Raw genomic sequence first — 26493 nt, forward strand, 5'->3', positions numbered from 1 at the left:
CCTTTCTGCCTTCTCATCTCACCTCTGGACAGGAGCTGCCCATTTAGTCTTGTGTATCTACTTGAACTAAGCAGCACACTCTTCACAAGAATCATTTTATGTTTTACAATACAGTCTATTCTTTGAAGAGTTGGTTTTGGGAATGGTTTTAGTTCTAGGTTGACAGAGAGTCCAGGGGCCATGTCTTCGGGGGTTCCTCCAGTGTCAGTCAGACTAAGTCTGGTCTTTTTACATGAATTTGAGTTCTGCACCCCACTTTTCTCTTGCTCTGTCAGGGACTCTCTGTTGTGTTCCCTGTCAGGGCAGTCACTGGTGGTAGCTGGGCACCATCTAGTTCTTCTGGTCTCAGGCTGATGGAGTCTCTGGTTTATGTAGTCCTTTTTGTTTCTTGGGCTCATATTTTCCTTTTGTCTTTGCTCTTCTTCATTTTCCTTTGCTGTAGGTGAGTTGGGACCAATTGATGAATGTTAGGTAGCTGCTTCCTAGCTTTTAAGACCCCAGACACCATTCACCGCAGTAGGATGTAGAGCATTTTCTTAATAAACTTTATTTTGCCAATTGACCTAGATGTTCCCCCAAACCATGGTCCCAGACCCCCAACCCTGCTACTCTATCCCTCGAAGTGTTTGGTTGTATTCAGGAAACTTAGCTTTTGATTTAGTTCAGTTATGCTGACTTCCTCTGTATTGTGTGTTTTCCTTCCCTTCACCTAAGCTAATTCTCATCTACTATCTGGTTAGTGGAAACCCTGGTGGCGTAGTGGTTACGTGCTACAGCTGCTAACCAAAAGGTCGGCAGTTTGAATCCACTAGGCGCTCCTTGGAAACTCTACGGGGCAGTTCTACTCTGCCCTATAGGGTCGCCATGAGTTGGCATCTACTCAATGCCAGTGGGTTTGGTTTTTTTTTTTTTGGTTTATCTGGTTAGTGAATTCCCCTTTCCCTCCCTCGCCATCCTCGTAACAAAGAATATTTTCCTCTGGAAACACTTCTTAAAAAGGTTGCCTTAAGCCTGTAATATGCCAGGCCTTCCTTGGAAACTATATGGGGCAGTTCTACCCTGTCCTATAGGGTCGCTGTGAGTCAGAATCGATTCGATGGCAATGGGTAATGCGTCAAGCCTGTTTACTCATGTAGTGAGTGCTGTCTGGGAAGACTTTCTGTGATGACAGCAATGTTCCACATCTGTGCTGTTCAACACCAGCCAGTGCCACAGGACGAGTCAGCCCCCTGAAAGGCGGCTAGTGCAACTGATGAAGTAAATCTTCGCATTTATTTAATTAAGAAAATTCTAATTAATTTAAATTTAAATAGTCACACGTGGCTGATAGCTACTGTGCTAACTGCATAGGTCTGAGACACAAATGGTTTAGGTTATCTCTACTCACTGGCCCAGGGCTCCTCTAAATGTCCATGACTGTCTTAGTTTCCCAGTGTTGCTATAAAAGAAATACCACAAGTGCTCCCCCCTTCAGGAGCAAGGGAGAATAAAGAAAACTAAAGATACATGGGAAAGATTAGTCCAAAGGACTAATGGACCACATCTACCACGGCCTCCACTAGGCTGAGTCCAGCACAACTAGATGGTGCCCAGCTACCACCACTGACTGTTCTGACAGGGATCACAATAGAGGGTCCCGGACAGAGCTGGAGAAAAATGGAGAACAAAATTATAACTCACAAAAAAAGACCAGACTTACTGGCCTGACAGAAACTGGAGAAACCCTGAGAGTATGGCTCCCAGACACCCTTTCAGCTCAGTAATGAGGTCACTCCTGAGGTTCACCCTTCAGCCAAAGACTGGACAGGCCCATAAAACAAAGCGAGACTAAAGGGGCATGCTAGACCAGGGGCAAGGACTAGAAGGCAGTAGGGACAGGAAAGCTGGTAATGGGGAACCCAAGGTTGAGAAGGGAAAGTGCTAACATCTCGTGGGGTTGTTAGTCAATGTTGTAAGACAATATGTGTATTAAGTGTTTGATGAGAAACTAGTTTGTTCTGTAAACCTTCATCTAAAGTACAATAAAAAAAAAAATACAAGTGCGTAGATTTAGCAAATAGAAAAAAAAAAATTTTTTTTTAATTGTGCTTTAGTTAAACAGAAATTCATTTTCTCAAAGTTTAGGAGGCTAGAAGTCCAAATTCAGGGCACCGGCTCTAGGGGAAGGCTTTCTCTCTGTTGGCTCTGGGGGAAGATCTTTGTTTCTTTTAGCTTCTGTTCCTTGGTTCCTTGGTGCTCTTCACAGGGCATCTATCTTCCCCCGTTTGTTTTTGCTTGCTTCTGTGCCTAATCTGCTCTTTTTATATCTCAAAGGGCATCAGGTTTAGGACACACCCTCCATATGGTCTCATTAACATAACAAAGAAACCCTATTCTGGGATGGGATTACATCCACAGGTATAGGGGTTGGGATTTAAAATCCATATTTTGGAAGGACACAGTTCAATCCAGAACAATGACCTTTTTTCTTCTGAGGAGTTACATATACTTTCCCTCTCTAAAGGGTGACCAGGAACCACAGGAGAGGAAACTAAAGAAACAGCTGTATAATTCGAAGGCAAAGTGTCAGTGCCTCAGTAAACTGAAGCCTCTCAGACACAAATGAAATCAAAGCCCACTCAGAGCCAATGAAATCACCCTTGAAGAGCACGAGGCTGAACAGAAGGAAGATGAGTTCTGGAGGCAGAGATCACACATGGAATTTAAGTGAATTGTAGATTAGAGGTATTTAGTTGTCATGAAAGCACACACTGGAGTGTTGAGACTGTCAAAGACTATCACACAGGGGTCTGATTGGCTGCACACTACTGCTTTTCTGTACATCGTTGTAGCTAAAACACAGGAGGAGCCAAACACGCAGTGTCCCCGGCAGGTACACATTCTGACGGGCTGTTCAGAACGCTCAAATTTACCGTAATTCTGTCCCCTATATTTTAGAACAACTCAATAGCAGCTAAGTGCAAACCCGATAAAAAAGAAAAAAAAAAAAAGCTCAAGTCTTTGGACTGTATCTGTTATGGACTGAATTAAGTCCCCATAAAATGTGTGTTGTAAATCCTAACCTCTATGCAGGGTGTGTCTTGAGTCAATCCTTTTGAGCTATAAAGAGACTAAACAAGCGAGCACAGAGAGAGTTGGGCTAAGATAGAAGCCAAGACACATGGAGATCTCAAGGTCCCAGGAAGCAGAAGCAACAATGGCCTTTCTCCAGAGCCAACACAGACAGAAAGGCTTTACCTGGAGCCAGTGCTCTGAATTCAGACTTCTAGCCTTCTAAACTATGAGAAAATACATTTCTGTTTGTTAAAGCCACTCACTTGTGGTATTTCTGTTATAGCAGTACTTGGTAACTAAGACTTATCTGAAACACATGCCTCCATTCATTTCACCCAGTGTCTATTCACAGCACATTCATTCACTCTGAAAGTGGCCTAACAAGAGGGCCTACCCACCGGGATGGTGGCTAATGTGGATGAAGCACTCAGGATGGCGTCGACACTTTTCACAGATGAGGAAACTGAGGTATGGGGAGACAATGGCAGTCTCCCAAAACCACAGAGCCAGGTGGGTGGAGCTGGGAGTTGGGTCCAGAACTCTGGCTCCAGAGGCCAGGCCCTTATCACACCCTTTCCTCACACTAAAGAAGGATCAATTGAAATGCATACCTGCCCCGAGGTATGGAATAAGCTACCTGAGTAATAATAATTACAATAATAATAATAAAGAATTCCAGTAACAGGGTGATCCAACAAAAATATTAAAAGTAACTTAAAGGCCTGGTGGACTGAAGCAGCACGAGATCGGAGGAACAACCTGGTGGCTATCTGTGGAGTGTTGGGGGAAGTGCAAGGAAGCGGGGCTGAGAGGCAGCGGCCGCTGTGACGTGACAGGGCCAGGTCGGCCAAGACAGAGCAGCGTCTCGTGTTAGTATCAGAACCAACAACAAGGAGGGCCTCATCCATTTAATCCACCTGGTGCTTTCTCTACTCTGAGTCTCTCTCACTGTGTTCAATCGTAAAGGAAAAGAACAAAATTAAATCACACGTAAAAACGGTCTGAAACACACTGCTAAGGACTGCATCTTAAAGGTGACGTACAAATAGGGATCTTAAGGTAATGTCTTTAGCTCTCTGGGAATACAGCCTGCCTGCTAATATATAAAGTCTACTGTTTGATTTTTCTGTTAGATTTTCCTTACATGTAAAAGTTTAAGGCTGCCTGTACTGTATACAATGAGATTCCCTGAGTCTTAAGATTCACTAAGACCATAAAGATGGGAGAAAACCAAAATACCCTAAAGGAGGCCAGAGCCTGGAATCAGAATTAGCTGTTGACCTGATCACCTGTAAAGACATTCACCCCCCTCACCCGTTAACCTCCCCCATTCCTACCCCACCCTCTTCAAGAAAAGAACTAAACATATCAGTAGGAATATGCATTCTTGACTTTGAAATACCCACACCCTACACTCACCTATCTATAAAGCCTGAATAAATGAAGCCAGAAGCTAACAAGTCAAATGCTACTGATCACACCTCTAATATTATCCAAACCAGTGATTCTCAAACTTGGTTGTGCAGAAAATCACCTGGGGATCTTGTAAAGATGCAGATTCTGACTCAGTAGGTCTGGTGTAGTACCTGAGCTTCTGCATTTCTTAAAAAAGAAACAAAACACCAAATCCCTCCCAGGTGAGGCCAGCAGTGCAGGTCTGGCTCACTGAGCCAAGAACACAGCATCACTTATCTTCAGCCGGTAATTACTCCACCATGTTTCTTCTTATGACAAGTGGCAAAGAATCCAGTGGGGAATACAATTCATTTTTCCGGCTAGTGATTTGTTTAGGCTGAAAACAAAAAAGCCTAGCAACTACATCTCTTTGGCTTCTGTTTACTGAAACCAAGTGCGCACGCCATGTGTTTCAGAGCACAGAACAGAGCTGTCTCAAACCGTCTACTCTCTTCTAGTGAACTGAAAAAACCAAATCTGGGTGGAACTACAGACTGAAAAGCAGAGAAAACACATACCCTGAGTACCACCGAGGTTACTAATATCTAACGTTCAAATACTACCTAAAAAATAAAAGTTTGTTTTAGGCTTTAATTTGACATTGATGGTTTTATTTCACTGTCATCCACATCTTCATGGAGAAATTCACAACCATAATACACAGCATTTCTCTCTTCCTCTTGGCAGAGTTTGGAGGAAATGGCTACTCTGGCAGAGTTTGGAGGAAATGGCTACTGTTCACCTCTTTTCCCAGGCACTCAGCTGGACTACGTCTCCCAGGTTCCCTTGCAGTTAGGCATGGCCATGTGACTGAGCTCCAGCCAAAGAGATGTGAGTAGAAGCGATGAGCATCACTTCAGGCCTGGTTCATAAAAATTACCCACGACACATCTGCTCTTCTATTTCCCCATGAGCCAACTGAATGGAGAAAAAAATTAGCTGCCATCAAGTCAGTTCTGTCTCATGGTAACACCACGTGTGTCAGACGAGAACTGTACTCCAAAGGGTTTTCAATGGCTGATGCTTTGAGAGTAGTTTGCCAGGCCTTTCTTTCAGGGCACCTCAGGGCAGACTTGAACCTCCAATCTTTCGGTTAGCAGCTGAGCGCACTAACTGTTTACACCACCTGAATGGAGGGGATCCCATAATTTAGAAGAGGCTGGAGCTTCAAAATGGCCCCAGACTTACCCTTGGAAGAAAGCCGCCCAACCAGGAACTTTTACTGCATTAGCCACTTAAATTTTGGGGGGTTTTGTTACAGCAGCCAGCCAACCCTGACTGACATACAGGTAGTTCGTGACTTACGAGGTGGTTTGGTTCTGACAGCTCCACTGTAAGCTGGTTCTGACCTAGGTCAAATTTTTTTTTTTAATTTTCATTATTATTGCCTCTTATTATCAGGATCTTTATAAATCTGATCTTTGTCTTCGGGGGTTGGAAACATTACATATAAACTTACGGATACATTTTAACATTGTATGTAGTACATATTACTAATGATAAGATATAAAACAAAAAACAGCCCACGCAGTCCTAAGTTTGGTTCATCATAACTCAAATACGTGCTAAGTCAGGGACTACCTGGATTTGGTATTACCAAACCTTAAAAAACTTTACATTAGAAATAGGAGTTTAAATTCTGATAACAGTATAGAAATTTATCATTTGTTTCTTCATTTTAAAATACTACTGCTAGTAATTTTAGATCCAGAAGGAAAGCTGTCAGAGAATTTACTATAATTCCTTCTGAATTTTTTTATATATACTAGAATCTAAAGCCCAGAGAGGTGCTGTGACAGCCCCAAGGCCAGATCAGGTGTGCGAGCCAAGACTGGTAGACAATAGGCTCTCAACATCGGTTGTGTGAAGGAACGAATGATCCCCACTCTAGCGTACCACTGGCCGTCCCATTCTCTATGATGTTCTGAGCTGGACAGTATTTAGGTGAGCTATGCAAAGGCAATTTGTATGCAGATTATATAAGTGAAAAGGACTCATCATCTTGTTCTTCTGGCAGGAAACTGATTTTTAAGAAAAATTTAAAAGAAAATTTTAAGAAAATGAGGCATGCTTGAATTACATCGAGCATCCTGTTTTAACTGTGGGAGTTTTTGATAACCAGGCAGCCTCTACTCGAGGCGGTCGGAGCAGCCAGGGTTTCTGTTTATCACCTGGTCTCTGCTTCCTCTCATGCAACCCGCTAACTGTAGCGCTGTTCCCCTTTCCTCTGCCTCCTCCTCTTTCCTTGCTCAAGGTATAGAATTTCAAAAGTTTACTAGCTTTCATCATACGTTCCCAAGAGTCAGCAAAATGATCTTGGAGTTCCCTTGCAATGCTGTATTTCTGTGAAATAAAATCACCTTCTGTGCTAAACTCAGTCGTGGTGCAATGAATCACTTAATACGGCCCTTCTAGACATAGTCTCTATGACTCACACACAGTGACTGAACCGGGCTATGCAAATGAAGTATATGGAACCTATGATGGTTTTGGTTATGTGTCAACTTGGCTAGGCCATGATTCCCAGCAGTGGTTGGTTGTCCTCCACTTTGTGATCTGATGTAATTATCCTCCATTTTGCAATGTGCTATGAATCCTAGACTCTATGCCTGTGGCTGTGTTAATGTGGCAGGATTAGGGATGTATCTTGATGTATCTTACTAAAGGGTGTGACTTAAGAAGGGGGAGTTTCCTTGAGGGTGTGGTCTGCATCAAACGCACATGAATGCTCTGGGGAAGTTCTCTCCTTCTTAGTATGGATTCTGCATCTGGTTCGTGATCACCTGACCTCTGCTTCTCAGAGCTTGAGTCAGCAGCCTGCCTTCTGTCCTGCTGATTCTGGGATTCGCCAGCTTCCACAGCCTCATGAGCCAGCACCCTGACCTGCCGGTTTGGGTTCGTCAGCCCCTGCAGCCATGTGGGTCAGAAAAAGCCTCCAGCCCGACATCTGACCCATGGATTTGGGACTTGCCAGCCTCCACAACTGTGTGAGCCATTTCCCTAAGACACCGTTTGTGAGTTCTGTGAGACCCTGCAGCAAATTATGGAGCCTAAAGCTGGGAGGGAGAGTATGGGGGGGGGGGGCAGGGAGTTGACGTTAGAGATGATGGAGTGGGACAGCAGTTTGGAAGAGTTGGACATTTGGGACATCTTTAACCTCTGCCTCATAGCAACCAGCTTTGTGCTGGTCCTTATAAAATAAATTATTCATTCATCTGTGCAGACAGTTCTGTTCTGTTGCACATCTGTCAACATGGTCACTAGTAGGGATGTTTTAAGTCAGCCAGTGCAAAGGACAACTGCACGCCAATGTCAGAGACAGCTGCCATTATGGTTATGAAAAAAGCTGGATTTAAATCCGTGAGTCTGCCAAGCATGGTTGTTAGAATTATCTGGGAACCTTTAGACATTAGAAATCCACGGGATTTTCCTCCAACCCTGCAGATTCTGCTCCTGGGGATCTGAGGTGGGGAATGGAAACAAGTGGTGATTCTAAGGGGCAGCCTAGTCTGGGAACTGCTAATCTAGGTCAACTGGTCTCTGGAATAAATCTCAGCTTCATTTTCCACCCTCACGTAGACTTCCTGAGTGTCCCCGTAACTGTGTTTAATACCTACCCAGCATCTCACGTGCTGCTTGTTAAAACAGGCACACACTCCAACACTGTTCCTTCCTTTCCCCGCAGGAGCCCTGGGCGCTGAGGTTCCGTTCCTTTCGAGGGTTCTCACACAGTCTCCTTTTCTCAGGCCTGCTGTTGGTCAGCCTCTCGTCTCTCTGCTCATCCTCTGTAGCCTACCCATTTATGTCCCGGAAGCGCTTTCCTGCTGCAGAGTCTTCAGTAGCTTCCTAATCTGCGCTGCAACTACTCACGTGCCTGTACGGCACCCGCGGGTTTCCACAACCCAGTCGGACACTCATCTCTGGCCTCTCTCCCTGCTCCTGTACCCCCAGCCGAGTCCTGACAGCTGGGTGCCTTGACTATACCTTGACCCTCTATCACCAAAAGGCTGCCAGGGGCTTTCCCTCTGCTGATGCCTCTCCTCCTCCTCTCCCACCTGTCCCTTGCTTCCCAATATACACACCCTCACTTATGACAGCATTTCACAAATTTCAGGCATTCCCCTGTAATGTATTATCTTAATATTCTTCTTCCAATCTACCCACTGTTTCTACTTAAATTTACTTTAAAAGTTAACATTTCTACGATAAATTTTTGCCTTAAAGTAACCATAAAAACAGAGAACACAAAACAAAGTCTTGCTAGATCCCGCCTGCCCCAGCTCTGATTTAAGGTCTACTGTGCATTGGGAGCTTTGAGAGTGTTAAAGAGCTGTTAAAGAGCCCTGGTGGCACCCAGCTGCTAACCAAAAGGTTGGTGGTTCAAACCCACTCAGTGCCTCCTTGGGAGAAAGACCTGGCCATCTGCTTCCCCACAGATTACAGCTGAGAAAACCCAATGGGGCAATTCTACTCTGTCACATGGGGTTGCTATGAGTGGGAATCAACTCCACAGCACCCAATAACAACAACAACAGAGAGGTATTAAAGCCAGGCTAGGCTCAAACTGAGACTTTCTCCTTGAAGCAAGCAGAAGCTCTGAAGCACAGCAAAAATGGGGTCACTGTCTCACTCCATGGTGTCTCGTACAGACAGTTCCTGCCCTGTCTGTGGACCAGCCGAAAGCAGCACCCCTCCCACCAGTAGTCCCATCCCAATCCGGGGACTGAGCATCACACCCTTCCTTCAAGACCCAGGGCAAATGCTCCTCCTTCAGAAGCCACTTCTCACCAGCACAGACCAAAGAAAGCCCTCTGGCCCATGAACTCCAATAGCATCCTACCACCCACTTGATAGCTGGCTTCCAATAACAACATGGAGTAGAATTTTCCACATAAGTTATGATTCCTGCAAGACTGCAGGTGCCTGGAGGGCAAGGAATGCTCCCTGGGAACACTTGTGACATTGTCTTTAGTACAGGAGACATGACAAATACTGGTGAATAAATGACATACACTGAATCCCAAGTACATTTTTCTATGAATTTCTTTTTCAAAAGCTTAGCGACATGGATTCCAAATTCTACAAGGGGTTTATTCCTAACTGCCCCAAACGGAGAGCAACCTAAATGCCCTCAGCTGGGGAACGAATGAACCAGTATGGCACATCCTCACAGTGGGACACTCCCAGCCAATAAAAGGAGCAAACTACAGATGTGCACACACGGACGATTCTTGGGTGCACTGTGCCAAGAGGAAGAGGACGCTCAAAAGGCTACATACTGCCAGTGCTCTTCTCAGAGATAAGCGCTGACCTCACCACCTCTGATGAGCTTCTGCCTGTCTCTAAACCCCATCTAAACGGCACCACCCAGTGTGCCCTCCTCTGTGTCCGGCTCAGTGTACAGAGGGATCATTCTAACAGATGCACATAGGTCTGGCTTCAGACAGCCCCGTGGTCTCGCACTGATCTCAGAACAAAATGCACAAGACTCAGTGCGGCCACCCAGCCCTGCAAGGGGCGACCCCCACCTAACTCTTCAACCTCAATCCCATGGCCCCACTTCCTGTCCCTTGAACAAGCAAAGTCCTTTATCACTTCTGAGCTTTTGCACATGCTGGCCATGGCTGGCTCCTGCGCACCCTCCAGGTTTCAGCTCAAACCCTGACTCCCAGAGGCCTTTGCCAGCCATGGCTAGAGCAGCCTGCCTCCCTCGCGTCCCATCCCCGTGTCCAGCTTTGGTCACAATCTGAAGCTGCCTTGCTCACCGTGTGAGTGGCTGTCTTCCCAGCTGGAATGTGGGTCCTCTGAAGGCAGGGTCTTCCCCTGTCTTGTCCACCATAATAACCCACCTTAAGATGCCCAGGACAGGGCCTGGCCCATCAAAGACACTCAAAGAAGCTGCCAAATGAAAGACTAGTTCTCCACAGATAGAAGCCCTATAGCAAGGCCTAATAAGATGTACGCAGTTTCACAGGTGAAAGGAGGAGCTGGCTGGCATCCACCGGGTTAAGCTAAATGCCAGGTTTTCCAAGGGCCAGCAGAGTGGCAGGCATACAAATGTTCTTGGCTTCAGCAGAAACCTGTTCAAGCAATGTCACCAGTACTTCCTACAAGAGAGCTGAAAAGGCTCTCGGCTACACTGAGAGCACTTACTGAGGGTATGCTAAATGCCCTGGAGATAAGCAGCCCTGGAGAGAGTGAGACAAACAAGTCTGGCTCCCTGCCCGCAACCCCGTCCAGTGGGGGAAACAGACACATAAATACACAGTTACATTATCATGAGGTGAGTGAGATAACAAGGTGTTCAGGGACCAGGGAAGGAGACTGGGCGGCCAGATTTCAGGGAGGAAGTCGCGACTCTGGAACTAAGTCTCATGGGGGGAGCAGGAACCCTCCAGGCTGGCAGGTCTGGGTAGAGTGGACAGAGGCACAAGGGAGACCTGAACAGGCAGGAAGGGGTCATATCACAAGAGGCAGTCTGAGTCTGGACTCTCAGCAGTGAAGAGCCCTGGAAGGGTTTTCCACAGAGAGACAACTTATTAGATGTGTGTTTCAGGAAGAACTGGAGGTTGTCTAAATGACAACTGGAGGAAGGACCCGAAGCCACCTGATTTCCTCAGCTACTGAGAAAGCACGAATGACAAATGTCAGGAACTCACTGTGTGGCAGACTTCTGCTTTTATCTCTTTCAGGGCTCGTTCAGAGAAAACACAGCCACAGCACCGCAGGAAGCAAAACCTGGAGGGATAATCCAATACGGAACACAACGTCACCAACAATTCAGAAATAATTTGCAAGTAATGATCCACATTATCAATTAACATTTGTTCAGTTTATGTAAAGGCCAAGAACCACAAGGTTAAAAATCATTACATTAGATTCCATTAAAGAAAAAAAAAAAATAAGTATGTAGAAAAAAATCTAATCTCCCAGGGATTACAGTGGACACAGGAACCCTGCTTAGCCCTCAGCTGCTAACAGAAAGGTCAATGATTGGCACCTACCAACAGCTCCGTGGGAGAATGATGTGGCAGTCTCCTTCCATAAAGACTACAGCCTTGGAAACCCTATAGGGCAGTTTTGTCCTATAGGTTCCATATGAGTTGGACTACACTTCCATAGCAATTAGTTTTTTTTTTTTTTTAATATAGATGCAGAATAGCCTGACAAAAACTCAATTAGGAGCACCGTACCAGATTCATTAAATGTTGCTTAGTACCAAAAGCAAATCCCGTTTTATGAACGCTTACTACCCAGTGCTGTTGAGTAGGTTTTGACTGATAGTGACCTTACCCGACAGAGTAGAACTGTCCCATAGGGTTTCCAAGGCTGTAAACTTTATAGAAGCAGATTGCCACATCTTTCTCCCATGAAACAGCTGGTGGGTTCGAACCACCAACCTTTCGGTTAGCAGCCTAGTGCTTAACTACTTAACCACTGTGCCACCACGGCTCCTTAGACGCTAATTACTGGTAAATCAGCAAATTGTTTTTTTAAACAAAGGTCCAAAGGATTTACTGCATCAGCAATTTCTCTCTTTCTGTGTATTTAATTCTTTAATACATGAACTTTACTAATAAACCAATCCAAAACTATTTTCTAGTGCCAAGGCTCTACACATAGCAGGTGGACAAACCCAAAGCATCCCAAGTGCAATTACCTGGGAAGAGGAAAAGGGGAGGAGACTAACCAGCAAATTAAGGGGGAAAAACCTGGGGAAAGCCACAACTGGATCAAGCGTCGACAGGGAACCCCTATTCAAGACTCCATAGTTGAGTCCATTTCCGCTAACTTCCTCTTTTGGGATGAACCATGGTTTTCCAAAGGAAGAAGTGGGACAAGGTCAAGCAGCATGAATCTGGTTCCCCAGAATACTTCCTGCTTGATCCAAATGTTGAAGTTTGAGAAAGAGCCCTAAATGGTTTAAATTCAGATTATCTGCAGAAGGCCATAATCTTTAAAAGCAAAAGGTCCTCAGTCTTAAATTTTACTCCTCTCCAAATCCATAAATCATTATATTATTCAGTCACTCCATTCAGAGCACGGCAGTCAGTCTCTCTGGTGTAGTCGGCCACAGTGCCTGGCACATGACAAGCTGCCCAAATACACCTACTAAATCAATGTATAGGGAGCCCTGGTAGTGCAGTGGTTAAGCGCTGAGCTGCTAACTAAAACGCTGGCAGTTCAAACCCACCAGCTGCCTCATGGGAGAAAGATGTGGCACCTGTTTCCATAAAGATTATAGCTTTGGAAACCCCAGGGTTCAGTTCTACTCGGTCCTATGAGTCGGAACTGGATGGTGACAGGTTTAAACCAGTGTCCACAAATTTGCGAGAACGCTGAAGATTAAATGTGGCTGCTTACAGCCAATAAAAGATTTTACTTAGTTGAGATGATTTTTCCCCCCTTTTACGAATGAAAATAGTAAAAAAAAAAACCAAAGCAATCTTTTAGTACGTCTTGTGTTAGATGCGGAAACCCTGGTGACATAGCGGTTAAGAGCTACAGCTGCTAACCAAAAGGTTGGCAGTTCAAATCCACCAGGCACTCCTTGGAAACTCTATGGGGCAGTTCTACTCTGTCCTGTAGGGTCACTATGAGTCAGAATCAACTTGACAGCAGTGGGTTCAGGTTTGGTGTTAGATGCATGATTCTCGAGGGCAGTGTGGACTACCAGCTACTAAAGACACTTCTACAGCCAGTTCAAGCAGTGGGGGAAGGGGCACAAAGCTCTTGCCGAGTGGGAGCCATCCTATAACAACAGATCACTTGCAAACTCAACACTCTATTTCTCAAAGAGGAAAACGTACAGGTCACTTACATTTGCTACAGCCAGCTCAATGGTGAGGTTTCTGGCACTCCAACCCCAGGGCTGGTTAGCTACAAATTCAGAGCAAGTCGTCACTATCAGCTGGGCCCTTGGCCAAATGATGGACCACAGACTCGATGCCACTGCTTCCCATCATACACTTCCCAGCAGTTGCAAGGAAATGGGATTTGTCTGATGTGGAACATGTGTCCTTTGCTTCCTCTCCCACAGGAAAGCATGATCCAATGACCACACTCAGGTCTCCTCTCTAACTGTCACCCGTGAGATTTTTAAAAGCCTGCTTTATTTTGGGTTCTTTTGCTCTCAGGAACAGGAGGCCACAGAAAACAAAGAGCTGAGTGGGCTCAGAAGTCATATCACCAATGGCTGATGGGGAATGAATGCACTCTTGAATTTGGCATCATTTCCTGAGGTGCTGCCCAAACCAAGGGACACGGTAAGAATCCATGTGATTGCTAAGCCACTTCACAAACCCTAATGAGCCCACAGCTATTAAAGCAGACTCCCACATCATCTGTCCCTCCGCCTGTCACTGACCTGTGCCGGCCATTCATCTCCAAGCCCACGACGGGGCAGATGAAACGTGCCCGCTGGAGGTCATCATGTTTGTCACCTTTGGTGTTTCCTTTGTCCCCTTCCCAGGCAGGATTATCAGAAAGCTTTAGTTCTGTGACATTCTGTGAAAAAGCATCAACGTAAGTGGATCATCCTTTGCCTTAATGATCACCTATGTCAACAGAGAATTGTTACTTGAGTGCCCTCCCAAGCGAACCTCTTATTCCTAGCTACTTTTCCTTGGTCACCAATTGATATGGATATAAAATTGAACTATAAGTTCTGATAGAAACCAAGATGTTTTTAATCCACCAACTTCTTTTACATTACTTTTTTTTTTTACTGTACTTAGATGAAGGTTCACAGAACAAACTAGCTTCTCATTAAACAATTGGTACGCATATTGTTTTGTGACATTGGTTACCAGCCCCATGACATGTCAACACTCTCCTTTCTCGACCTTGGGTTCCCTACCCTATTATCAGCTTTCCTGTCCCCTCCTGCCTTCTAGTCCTTGCCCCTGGGCTGGTGTGCCCCTTTTGTCTCGTTCTGTTTTATGGTCCTGTCCAATCCTTGGCTGAAGGGGAGAAATAACTTCTGACACGAAAAGTTTCCCACTAAGAAAAAGCTCTGTATCAGCTCTGCCCATAGAGGACCTCATGGAGGTGGATCCTTCCTACAGACAGTATTCGTCAGCAGGGAAAGATGGCGTTCCTTTATGGGTGGAGCTAATGCAGAGCTTTTCTTAGTGAGGAAATGGTGACTAAAATCACCGATTGTTTCTACAGGACGATTGTTTCTACAGGACGACCATGAGCTACATTTAAGAACTTTGAATTTGCCTGAAACGAACATCTCCTATATCCTGTAACTAGCCCAAGAATCCAGGCAGAAGGTCTGATATAGTTTAAACCAAAAAAAAAAAAGGGGGCAGGGGGGGAAGCGAGAACCCACACTCTTAGACTAGAATCCGAGGATATGGGTTCTGGTTCAGGCACTTTACTAAGCAGCCCTGTGGCTCAGGTGAGTCACGCACAGCAGCAACTCCACCTGGGAGATGGAGGGCTGGACTGGCGTGGTGTTCTCAAATTCTTCGCGATACTCTTCTAAGTATTTTTCCCATTGACCAGACTTAAAACGCTTTGTCCTTTCAATAAACTTCACTTACTAAAAATTTTTTTCTACTTTTATGAAAGAACTTTAACTGCCAATCGAGCTTCTAATCAGCAGGAGGTAGCCAACCTCTAAAGGTGCTCTGGTGGTGCAAAGGTTAACTGCTCAGCTGCTAACTGAAAGGTCAGCGGTTTGAATCCACCAGCTGCTCCATGGGGGAAAAGACCTGGCAATCTGCTCCCACAAAGATAACAGCCTGGGAAACCCTATGAAACAGTTTTACTCTATCACATGGGGTCACTATGAATCAGAATTAACTCATCAGCACATAACAACAAGTACCTCTAAAATTCTCTAATTCTATGAAACTGTCTTCCAAATCAAAAATTCAAGTAGCTGACTTACAAGTGAAAAAAAAACAACGCCTCCCAACACTTACATAGAACGTTAGGAAGTTTCAAAGCAATTTCCCACCTATTATATCAAAGCAGCTTTACGATGCAAAAGTACAGGTGTAGAAACTTCTGGCTTGAGATTTCAGTGACTTGCAGAAGATTCCATCTTCATTAGGCGGCTGAGCAGGGCTGGGTTCCGTCTTTAATGTACACAAATTATATAAAATAAGCCTCAACTGCTGACACTCTTGGGACACTTTGGAATCACGAGTCTTACCTTAATGCTTTTAATGTGAGATGCTGCCTTCCCAAGAGCCTTTTCAGAAGACTTGTCCAACAGAAACTCAATGACAGCATCCTTGTTATAAAGTCTGCAACAAGAAGGACTAATCAAAACATGACGGCAACAATCAACCTGCAAATAACCAAACCAAAGGAGGAAGAAAAAACCGATGCAATGTCGAGCATGACCCAAAGTCATTTACATCTGGTAATAGAAATGCCCTGCGTTATGGCAAAGTCAACGTTGCTCTCATTCATTGCTGGTGGAATGGAAAATGGTACAGTCGCTGTGGGAAACAGTTTGGTGGCTCCCCAGAAAGCTGAGCACAGAACTACCACATGACTGAGCAATCCCAATCCTTGGTGTACACCCAGAAGAAATGAAAGCAGAAATGCAAACAGAAACCTGTCCATCGATGTTCACTGCAGCACAATTCACAACAGCCAAAAGGTGGAAACAACCAAAATGTCTATCAACAGATGAGTGGATAAACAAAACATGATCTACACATACAATGGAGTATTACTCTGCCATAAAGAGAAATAAGTCCTGATGCATATCACAACATGGATGAACCCTGAAAACATCACGCTGAGCGAAATAAGTCAGTCACAAAAAGACTGTGTGATCTCACATGAAATAAGCAAATACATAAAGACTAATAATGGTTACAGGGGTGGGAGAGAGGGGACAAGGGGAAACTTTTGCTTGGGGTGTACTGACTTTATGTTAATACTTTAAAAAGGACAGTGATAACGCTTGTCCAATGGGAAGAAAGTAATCAGTGTCGTCGCTGAACTGTAAATGCTGAAACTGCTGTATTGGAGAATGTTTTGATGTGCATATTTTTACCACAATTAAAAAATAAAAAATTAAGTGAATTTCGCGCTGTCTCAACTACTTCCAGAGCATACAATGAAAGAAACTATTCTCCAGTCTGAAGGATGGATGTGACCTCAACGAGTGCTTAAAAACTGGAAGATTTAATGTAAAGGTACATACTTTCAATTCTTCTTGAAAAAACAAGACAAAATCAGAAGACCTGGGAACACTAGGCCCACATTCTTCAAAAGCAGGAACTGTCTGGAGCTGGGTGGCAGCTGCCATTCTGGACTGTGCCTCACGTGGCTCCTTTGTCCATTTACGATTATGACTTAGCTCCTACTGGCACCTGAGTTTTCAACCCATGGGTTCACTGAGTCATCTCGATTAGGGAAGTGCAGAAATATGCTTAGAGACAAGGAATGTTAACCCCCCGCCCCACCCCCCAAAAAACCAAACCTGTTGCCGTCGACTGATTCTGACTCATAGTGACCATATAGGACAGAGCAGAACTGCCCCATAGGGTTTCCAAGGAGCGCCTGGTAGATCTGAACTGCCAACCTTTTGGTTAGCAACTGTAGCACTTAACCACTATGCCACTAGGGTTTCCAATGTTAACCCAGGCTTCACCAATTTGCCTGGGATAATTCACATTTGATTAGTCAAAAACTGCATTTACACATTAAAATTTCCTTCAAAATCACTTAACCAGCTCTTTCTGATTGCCTAAATGAAACATACCTGCCAAGTTCACAGGCAACTATTGGTCGCCTCAATATTTCTTGACTTAAAGTGCAGTAGTTCCACTGGGCCACCAGTTCTGCATCTTTGTCAACCTAAGGGGGGAAAAATTCCTTTCAGTTAATTTCCACCTCTGAAAGGCACAGCCTTGACAGATCCACGTGTCAAGATTTCTTCAGTAATACTACACTGCAGTGACTTTCGTTTTTCGAATCAAAGATAGGGATACATGAAACTGCAATTTTAAGCCCTAAATAATTGATATTATATCCAATAAAGGCCTGTTTAAAACATGACAAGTACGAAGAAACAGTTTACATCAAAGCACTAAATTGTTTATGCAAACTATTTATAAATGTTCACATTTGTGTCTTAATAGAAATTAGGGAGGCTGCCCAGGGGAAAAAAAGCACAGTCTAACGAAGAGAAAGGCTCAGAGCTGTAGCAGAACTGAAAGACTAAGAATTGAAAAGATAAGCATTTTTTAAAAAGTTCGGCACGAGACTAAATCCTTTATAAAATCGTCAATTTAACAAAAATGTTTTCTGCAAATTGTTCAGTAGGGTGCACATCAAACCTTTATCCACGCTATGAAAATTGAGATAGGCCCTTCCACAGCCCTCAAATGACATTTTAAGCTACATGCTATTTCATGTCCCGTTCCTAAAACACCAGGCCTGAATAAATGTAACAGGATGGTACATTTGGGAGAAGACAGGAAGAGAAAAGCTCCTTAAGTTTTCGTTTTTGCAGCAACAACTGCTAAAGTACTTACCATGTGCCTGGCAATGTGCTAAGCAGTTTCTGCACCTTAACCTTCTGAATCTGCATAAAAACCCAAGGAGTTAGTGTTCTTACCTTTGTAGATGAGGAAACCAAGGCACCAAGAGGTTAGCTCACTTGCCCAAGGTCACAGAGCAAAGGAATAAAGCACCTAGGATAAGCACCTAGGCTGGCTGGCTCTAGAGACCATGCTTCTTCTTTTTTCCAAATCACTACTCTCTGTCACACCTGTTGTTGCTAAGTCAATTCTGACTCCTAGTGACCCCACAGGACAGAGAAGAACTGCCCCGTAGTGTTTCCAAAGCTGTAAACCTTTACAGAAGCAGACTGCCACATCAAAAACACTACTGCAACTGATTCTCTATTCAGTCCCCAGTCTGGCAGTTTAAATGGCTTTTATCAAAAACCACACTGTAAAGAGGGACACGGTAGAGCCTAAAGAGAGGCTGCCGACAAACCAGGTAGACCAACTACATTTTTTGCAGGTTCAAAAAACCACATTCAGGAACTCGAGGACCCACTTTCTGGCTCCCCCACCTACTTCAGGCATAGTTCTCTACTGATTCAAATCAGTTGGGAGGGCTGGGGATTGGGAGAAAGGTGATAAATTACTCTTATGCAAAGATTTAAGAATTGCTTCCCCCAAAAAACTTTTGAAAAACATTTTTCCTCAGGGTCTCTTTTCTTTTTAGGGCAAGGTCTTAAACTAGAGCAATATTTTGGGCCAGACCAAACACGCCGTATGAGTGATTACGTACGTTGTTCCGTATCTATTAGAAATGGAAGCTCTATGAGGGCAAGACTCTGTCTCTGCTTGCTGTTGTAGCCCCGGCGCCTAGAACAGGGTACATGGTAAGCACTCAAGAAACATGTGCTCAATGAACGGTGATAAGCCATCCTATTTCCAGTTGTCAGATCATTCTTCCTTCCTCTCTGCCAGCTTATGACACCTGTTTCTTGCCAAGCCTTTTGTTAATCTCTTCCTCTTCAGCCCTGAGCTTAAAACTGAGCTGAATACCTTTTTGGTAAAAGCTCCCATCCATGCAAACTATCTGCAATTAGCCTAGGCACATGTAGGTCAGGTGAGAGGGCACAGCCCTTCATCCTTTTGTGTAGGTACAATTACAGGGCATAGCGCTTCATCCTCTTGTGTAGGTACAATTATAGGGTCCACCTGAAGTCTTCTAGGTTTCCATGCACTCTTACATACAACACACATTTATGAGGAGTCTATTAGGGAGCCCTTCTGGTTCAATAGTTAAGCACTCGGCTGCTACCTGAAAAGTCGGCAGTTCAAACCCACCCAGTAGCTCTACAGAAGAAAGAATTGGCAGTCTACTCCTGTAAAGATTACACCGTAGAAAACTCTATGGGGCAGCTCTACTCTGTTACACGGGGTCGCTAGGAGTCAGAATTGACTCAACAGCACCTAACAGCAACAATTATGTGCCAGACACATAGTAGGGGTTACAGACAAAGACATAAAAGGTCTCTGTCCACATGGGTCCCTAGGAGTCGGAATCAACTTGACGGCAACAGGTTTTTGGTTTGGTTTGGTCCACATGGGAGAGAGAATGACCAAAAAAAAAAAAAAAATAGATATCATGATAAGCACTACGAAGAAAAATCATGCAGCAGAAGAGGATACAGTGAGGAATATTTCAGCTCCAGTGAACTGAGATGAACTGAATGAAATAAAGAAATGAACCATTTCAGGTTGAGGAACTAATGCTCCAGGCTGAGCAAAAAGGCTTGTGTGACTGGAACAGAATAAAAGCTAGAGAAGGACAGGAGGTGAGGTTGCAAAGAGAGGCAGGGGTCTGATGACAAAGGGCCTTGTGGGATTTTATTCTCAATGTGATGAGAAGCCACTGGAGTGCTTTGAATACAGCAGTCATATATGTGATTTACCATTTAAAAAGATTTCTCTGGCTGCTTAATTAAGAATATATGTGCCACTCACATGTGCCAAGCACTGTATTAGGTACTTTACAAACTTTCTATTATTAAAAAGTGATTACCAGTGCTAACTCTGGGATCCTGAAGAACTGGATGGGAATCCCAGCTCCACCACCTAAAAGCTGTGAGTTTGGTTATGTTAATTAACTTCCCTGTACTCAATTTCCCTGCAGTAACATGGAGATGATTACACATAATTTGCTCGATTTCTTGTGAGGATGAGGGATTTTTTACTCATTCATTTGTTCAATATATTTACTGTGCCAAAAACCATGGCAGCTGTGAAAGATAAAAAGGCGGCCTCTGCCATCAAAGGCTTACCCGCCAGTCAGGGAGACAGACGTTAATCAACTATGAACGCAGTGTACCGGGTGGTAAGAAACTTTCTAACAGAAGGTCCAAATCTCAAGGCAGGAAAAGAGAAGGTTTGGAAAAACTTTTTATTTTTTAATATTAGAAAGTCTGTAAAGTACCTAATACAGTGCTTGGCACATGCGGGTGGTATATACATCCGGTGGAAACGAAGTTAGTGTATGAAAAGCTTAACAAAACCCGTTGCCCTGGAGTCAATTCCGACTCATAGCGACCCTAAAGGACAGAAGAGAACTGCCCCATAGGGTTTTCAAGAAACGCCTGATGGATTCGAACTGCCAACCTTCTGGTTAGCAGCCATAGCTCTTAACCACTACGTCACCTGGATTTCCCGAAAACCTCAATAGACAGGTTTTTTGGAAGACGGTTACTAACTGCAGACTGTCTAATCCTGGCTCTGCCACTTAATAGCTTCCAACCTTTCCCTCCTAAGCTTCTGTATCAATGTCTGAACGATAGGATTTACGACAGCGCCTACCCTATGGAGCTGTTGTGAAGATTACATGAGACACCTCATGTTAAGCGTCTTGTGCGGTGATTAGCAAATGTAAGCACTTGATAAACGTAATTATTACCCACCAAACCCGTTGCCGTCGAGTGGATTCCGACTCACAACGACCCTACAGGACAGACTAGGTCTGCTCCAAAGGGTTTCCAAGGAGCGGCTGGTGGATCTGAACTGCCGACTTTTCGGTTAGCAGCCGAGCTCTTAACCACTACACCACCGGAGACCTAAGTTATTGTTAATTTCGAGGTTCCCGAACGGGGTAAATGAGCGCAGCTGCGTGCAGAACCCCTCTGGCTCCCCCTTCGTGCCTCCCGTAGCGCCCTGGAGGCGTCCGCACTCCCCAACAACCCCCGCGCCCTATCGTTCTCCAGTCGCTGACCTTCTCAACCTTCTTGGGCCCCTTCACCAATTCGTGCCTCTTGGGGATAGTTCCTCCGTCGCAACCCATCGCAAGTTGGGACTCCCAGCAGCCACAACACCCCGCAAACAGCACTTCCGGGGTCGCGGCCGACAGGGCGACAACTTCCGGCGCGCCGCGGTGACGTACAACCCGTCGCGATGCAGCGGGGCGTGGTGGCGCTGTTGCCAGGCTCCGGTTGCCATGGAGAGCGTTGCTGTGAGCTGGGCGCGGCCCCGCGGCGTGGGCAGCCAAAGCCGGGGTGAATGTTCGCGCCAAGTACGGTCGCTGCGGGGCTGGCCTGTCCCTTCCTCTTTCCGGCGGCCCTGGGTTTCTGCTGCCTAATCACAATCGTTCGCCCACGCTCCAAGAGGGCGGCCAGGGCGCCCACCGCTCCATGGCCGCATACCCCCAACCTCGTGTGAGTGTGGACCTGGCTCCTACCTAGAAGGTGGGCGCCTTGGGGAAAAGGGCCACGTCTTATCAGCACGATGAATGAGTCATATTAATAGAATCGACTAATTCAGTTCACATCATGTATTTCAAAGGAACGTTTCTCTATGGAGCGCCACCTTTGGTCACAGCAAATCTGTGAAATGTTGTAGGAGATTGAGGGGAGTGAAATCCTCTTTCAAAACAAAACAAAACAACACAAAAAACAAACCCATTGCCATCGAATTGGTTTTGACTCATAGTGACCCTTATAGGACAGAGTAGAACTGCCCCATAGAGTTTCCAAGGCTGTGAGTCTTTATGGAAGCAGACTGCCACATCTTTCTCCCGTGGAGGTGCTGGTGGATTCAAACTGCCAACCTGTTGGTTCGCATCCGAGCACTTAACCACTGCGCCACTAGGGTGGCCCTCAAACGTTCTGATATTGCCATGGAATGACTTTTTCCCCCAGTAAGAAGCAGGTATAATTACAGTATTAAAGTTTTTCTCACAAAAGGTTCACAGCTGTCTCCATGCCATTTCCAAGATGTTGAGTAACAACCTAGCAGCATCTGGACCCAACGTTGGCATCTCTAAGAGACCAAAGAAAGACTCTGGGACCAGTGATTGTGACATATGGTTTATCAGGGGAGCTTACTTACAGGACGGTCCAGGGTGGTGGCTGGACCAGTTTAGCACTCTGCAACTGCCTAGCAGGGGACATAAGCTTATATGCCATTCTGGCTGGGGCTAAGGCTCATTGTTTTTGCTCCCAAGTCCTTGGGCAGCCAGCATTCCCAGAGACTGCACATCCAGGCCCAGATGTTTTTCTTTCTTGTTGCTAAGACATTCTTTGGCCTTGGCAACTGGCCCAGTCATATCACTGTGGGCCTTGTATCTTAGCCCGAGTCCATCCCAGGTTCATCCCCAGCATGCTTCAGGGAAAGGCAAAGCTGCCTCCCATTAGGAGAGGATGCATATAGCTGAATAGCATTAGCCTACACAAGAGATGGGCTGTATTGTATCTACAATGAGGAGAACACATATCTCTTGCAAAACCTCTGCTAAAGTCCATGATTGGCTGCTCTCTTGCCCTTGAGCCTCTCTCTATCTGTTCCTTATTACAAATATTAAGGGAAAATGTGTCTACTAGTCTGCAAATAACCAGCCAGTTGTGGCAGAGTAGATTCCGACTCATGGTGACCCCGTGTGTACAGAGTAGAACTACTCTATAAGGTTTTTGTGGCTACAGCTTTTCAGAAGCGGATCACCAGGCCTTCCTTTTGAGGCACCTCTGGGTAGGTTCGACTCAATAACCTTTTTTTAGTAGCCGGGCACTTACCCATTTGCGCCACCCAGGGACTCCTAATCTGCAAATAAGGCAGACCTTTATGACCGGATGCTACCATGGGACTTTCATTTTTTTTTACCTAAGTGAAACAATAAAAGAGGTGAAAACATAACATTCCCCACTTGGTGACAATTGCCCAGTATGCCCCCAAGAAAACAGGGGTGTGAAAAGTCCAACAACTATAAGCTTGGGCTACCTGTTACTGCATTTAACAGAAATTAAAAGAATAAATCCTTTAATCAGTCAGAGGTTCTCATTGGCTTATGATTTATTTTAATGCCAGTAACACAAGTTGTAACCCCCATGAGGATAGGGACATTTTTTCATTCATCAATGTGACTGGGTGGTGCAAACGATGAAGCACTTGACTGCTAACCAAAAGGAAGGCAGTTTACATCCACCCATAGACACCTTGGAAAACAGTCCTGGTAGTCTGCTTCTGAAAGGTCACAGCCTTGAAAACCCATGTGCAATTCTACTACTCCATACACGTGGGGTCTCCACAAGTCAGGGCTGAATTGACAGCAACTAATAACATACTTAGGGCCTAGAAAAGTCTTTAGAACACTTAATACATACTTACCCAGTAAACACAAAGAAAGTACTCATATGGTGATGGCCCCAGTTTTGGCGGACCCTAAAACTGCTAAGTACTGTTGTTGTTGTGTGATGTCGAGTCAATTCTGACTCATAGCAAGCCTATACATGACAGAGTAGAACTGTCCCATAGGGTGTAATCTTTATGTGAGCAGATCTTTTGTCCTGTGGAGCCACTGGCGGATTTAAACCACTGACTTTGTGGTTAACAGCTGAGCACTTTAACCATTGTACCACCAGGGCCCCTTACTAAGTACTATTAGTATCCCATTTTACAGATGAAGGAAACAAAGTCCTGGAAAGGTCAAATGACTTGTCCAAGGTTACATAGCTAGTAAGTGTGAGAGCTTAGAATGGATTCTGGGATTGGTTCTGTCTGATAGCAAAGGACAGAGAGAGTATAGCAAAAATGCAAGGATACTTAGACTCTTAAACCAGTGCTCTTTTCTAGCAAGTAAATCTGTCCCTCACCTAGTTTATTTGGGGAGAAAAAACAGCTGCTCTTTATTAAATCACCACCGTGCACTGGCAAATTGGGAGCATCCTCTTACTTTGTCCTCATATCAATCTCAAGAGATGGGTATAATTGCCTTCTACTTTACAGATGAAAACCCTAAGACTCAGACACACAGGGATCTTGTCTCAGGGTCACCCAGCTGGGTGAGTGAAAGATGAGACACTTTCTCAATGGAGGTCCATCTGGCTACAAACCTCACCTCCAAAAGTTGCTGACGAGACCTGGTGGTGCCAGCTGTGTTCGGGCAGCTGGATTTTTTTTTTTTTTTCCTCTGTCTCTCTTCCTCTTTGGTTTCCTCTTTTAGAATATCAGTCTCTAGGCTGCTCTGTGCCTCAGACAGTTAAGACTTTGGCATGCTTTCCTGGGATCATCAGTAGCAGCTGGTTTCCGTGAAGGGCTGGCTGTGTGCAGGCAGTGTTCAGGGCTTTCGTTGCATTTGAGCCATTTGGTTCTCACAGCTGCGCTGGGAAGCAGGTGTCTTTATTGTTGGCTTCATCCTCACACTGGCCTTTGTTGTGTGAACTAATGAAGGATATTCGCTCACAAGAATCCTGGGAGACAGCTTGGCTGTAGTAGAGGTGCGGGTTTGAGGAGGTGGGAAAGGAAAGAAATCATTAAAGCCAAAACAACCACCTTCTAGTAGAATCGGTGTTTCTTAACCATTTTGGAGTCACCGGAGCTGTTTGAGAATTTGATGAAAACTACGGATTTACTCCCCAGAAAAATGTCCGTTGACGTAGAGAAAATTTTACAGTTATTATTCTTGTCATCATTGAGTTGGCTCCAACTCACACTGACCCCGTGTGTACAGAGTAGAACTACACTCCATTGGGTTATCAAGGCTGTGTGACCTCCCAGATGCAGATTGCCTGTCCTTTCCTCTGAGGCACCTCTGGGTGGTTTTGAACTGCCAACCTTTCAGTTAGTTGCATGCTTAACTGTTTGCACCAACACACGCATATTCATTCACAGCCTCCTGAAGCCCAGGCTAAGAACCAGTACTTCACATGCTTCCCCAGGGTAGTCTACTGTTTGTCAGAATAATTCTGACATATTTCAGACTTCTGAACTGTTGAGGGCTAGATTTCCTGTTAGCTCTGCTCATGTGCTCTTCCATAGGTACAGTTTAAAATTCTGTCTGGAAAAAGCTGACATGCAGAGTAACTCATTTTAAGAGTTAGCATAAAAAAAAACTGTGTTAGGATTTATAAAGAATTGTACAACATCATTTAACACTTAGACTATCATAAAAAGAGGGTTAAAAATAAAGGGGGAAATGGTGGCAATTGCTGAGATAATTCAAGACAAAAATGACTTCTAATTTGTCGTTTTGGGAAATATTCAAACAAAATATTTTAGGAATATGCAAGGCCTTAACGTTTTAACGAACCCCAGTGGCACAACGGTTAAGTGCTTCATTCTAACTGAAATGTTGGCAGTTTGAACCCACCCAGCAGTTCTGCAGGAGAAAGACCTGGCGATCTGTTCTTGTAAAGATTACAGTTTAGAAAACCCTACAGGGCAGTTCTGCTCTGTCATGTGGGGTTGCTGTGAGTCAGAATTGACTCCAACGCACATCATAATGACATACAAGGCCTTATATGAATTGATCCCTGGCTACTCCTCCCAGTTCATGTCCTCCATTTTTTTCCTCCCTTCCTTGGCTCCAGCCACATGACCTCCCTCCTCTGCCTTGATGGCTCCACAGGCTTTTGCCTTGCCCTTTCCTCTTGGGGGACACTCTGCCCCCGAACTTCCTCAGGCTAGCTCCCTTGAGCGACTCTCCCGGGTCCCCTCCTCAGAGGGCTTTCCCTTGACTTCTCCATAGAAAAGAGCACCCCTCCCCCATCACAGTATTCCCCCATCTTGTTCCATCTTTCTTCATTGCTCTTATCACTCCCATACATTCTGTTATAAATTTAATTTTTGTATTTTGTTCATCATGTATTTTATACATTAATTTTTTGAATTTATTTTATTTTTTGTTTTCGTTGAGAATATATACAGGAGCACATGCACCAATTCAACAGTCTCTCCACGTACAGTTCAGTGGCACTGATTGCACTCAAGTTGTGCGCCCGTTCTCACCCTCCCTTTCCGAATTGTCCCTCCCCCATTAGCAAAAACTCACTGCCCTCCCAACTTGCGTATCTAACTTTTCGAGTTGCTGTTGTCATTTTGATGCCGTATAGATAGTTATTAAAAGAACACAGTGCTCAAGGCAGACATTCTTTACTAGTTATGCTAAATTATTGCTTGGTTTAAAGAAGACATCTCGGAATTTTTTTTTTTTATTATACTTACTTTAGATGAAAGTTTACAGAGCAAA

General features: G+C 44.8%; 1 protein-coding gene across 3 annotated transcripts in view; it reads right to left on the minus strand.

The window, feature by feature from the left end:
* Nucleotides 1–21376, minus strand: part of RTF2 (replication termination factor 2) — a 54922-nt gene extending 33546 nt beyond the window's left edge. For all 3 annotated transcript variants that reach the window (XM_049869060.1, XM_049869061.1, XM_049869059.1), the window contains exons 1-5: nt 21250–21376; nt 17249–17343; nt 15680–15773; nt 13877–14016; nt 11169–11247 (exon numbers count right to left, since the gene is read on the minus strand). In XM_049869060.1, coding sequence (XP_049725017.1) covers nt 11169–11247; nt 13877–14016; nt 15680–15773; nt 17249–17343; nt 21250–21318 — 477 coding nt within the window. In that variant the 5' untranslated portion in view covers nt 21319–21376. The remainder of the gene's footprint in view (nt 1–11168; nt 11248–13876; nt 14017–15679; nt 15774–17248; nt 17344–21249) is intronic.
* Between the last annotated feature and the right edge of the window lie 5117 nt (nt 21377–26493).

This window comes from Elephas maximus, chromosome 25 (assembly GCF_024166365.1).
Source record: "Elephas maximus indicus isolate mEleMax1 chromosome 25, mEleMax1 primary haplotype, whole genome shotgun sequence".
Taxonomy (NCBI): domain Eukaryota; kingdom Metazoa; phylum Chordata; class Mammalia; order Proboscidea; family Elephantidae; genus Elephas; species Elephas maximus.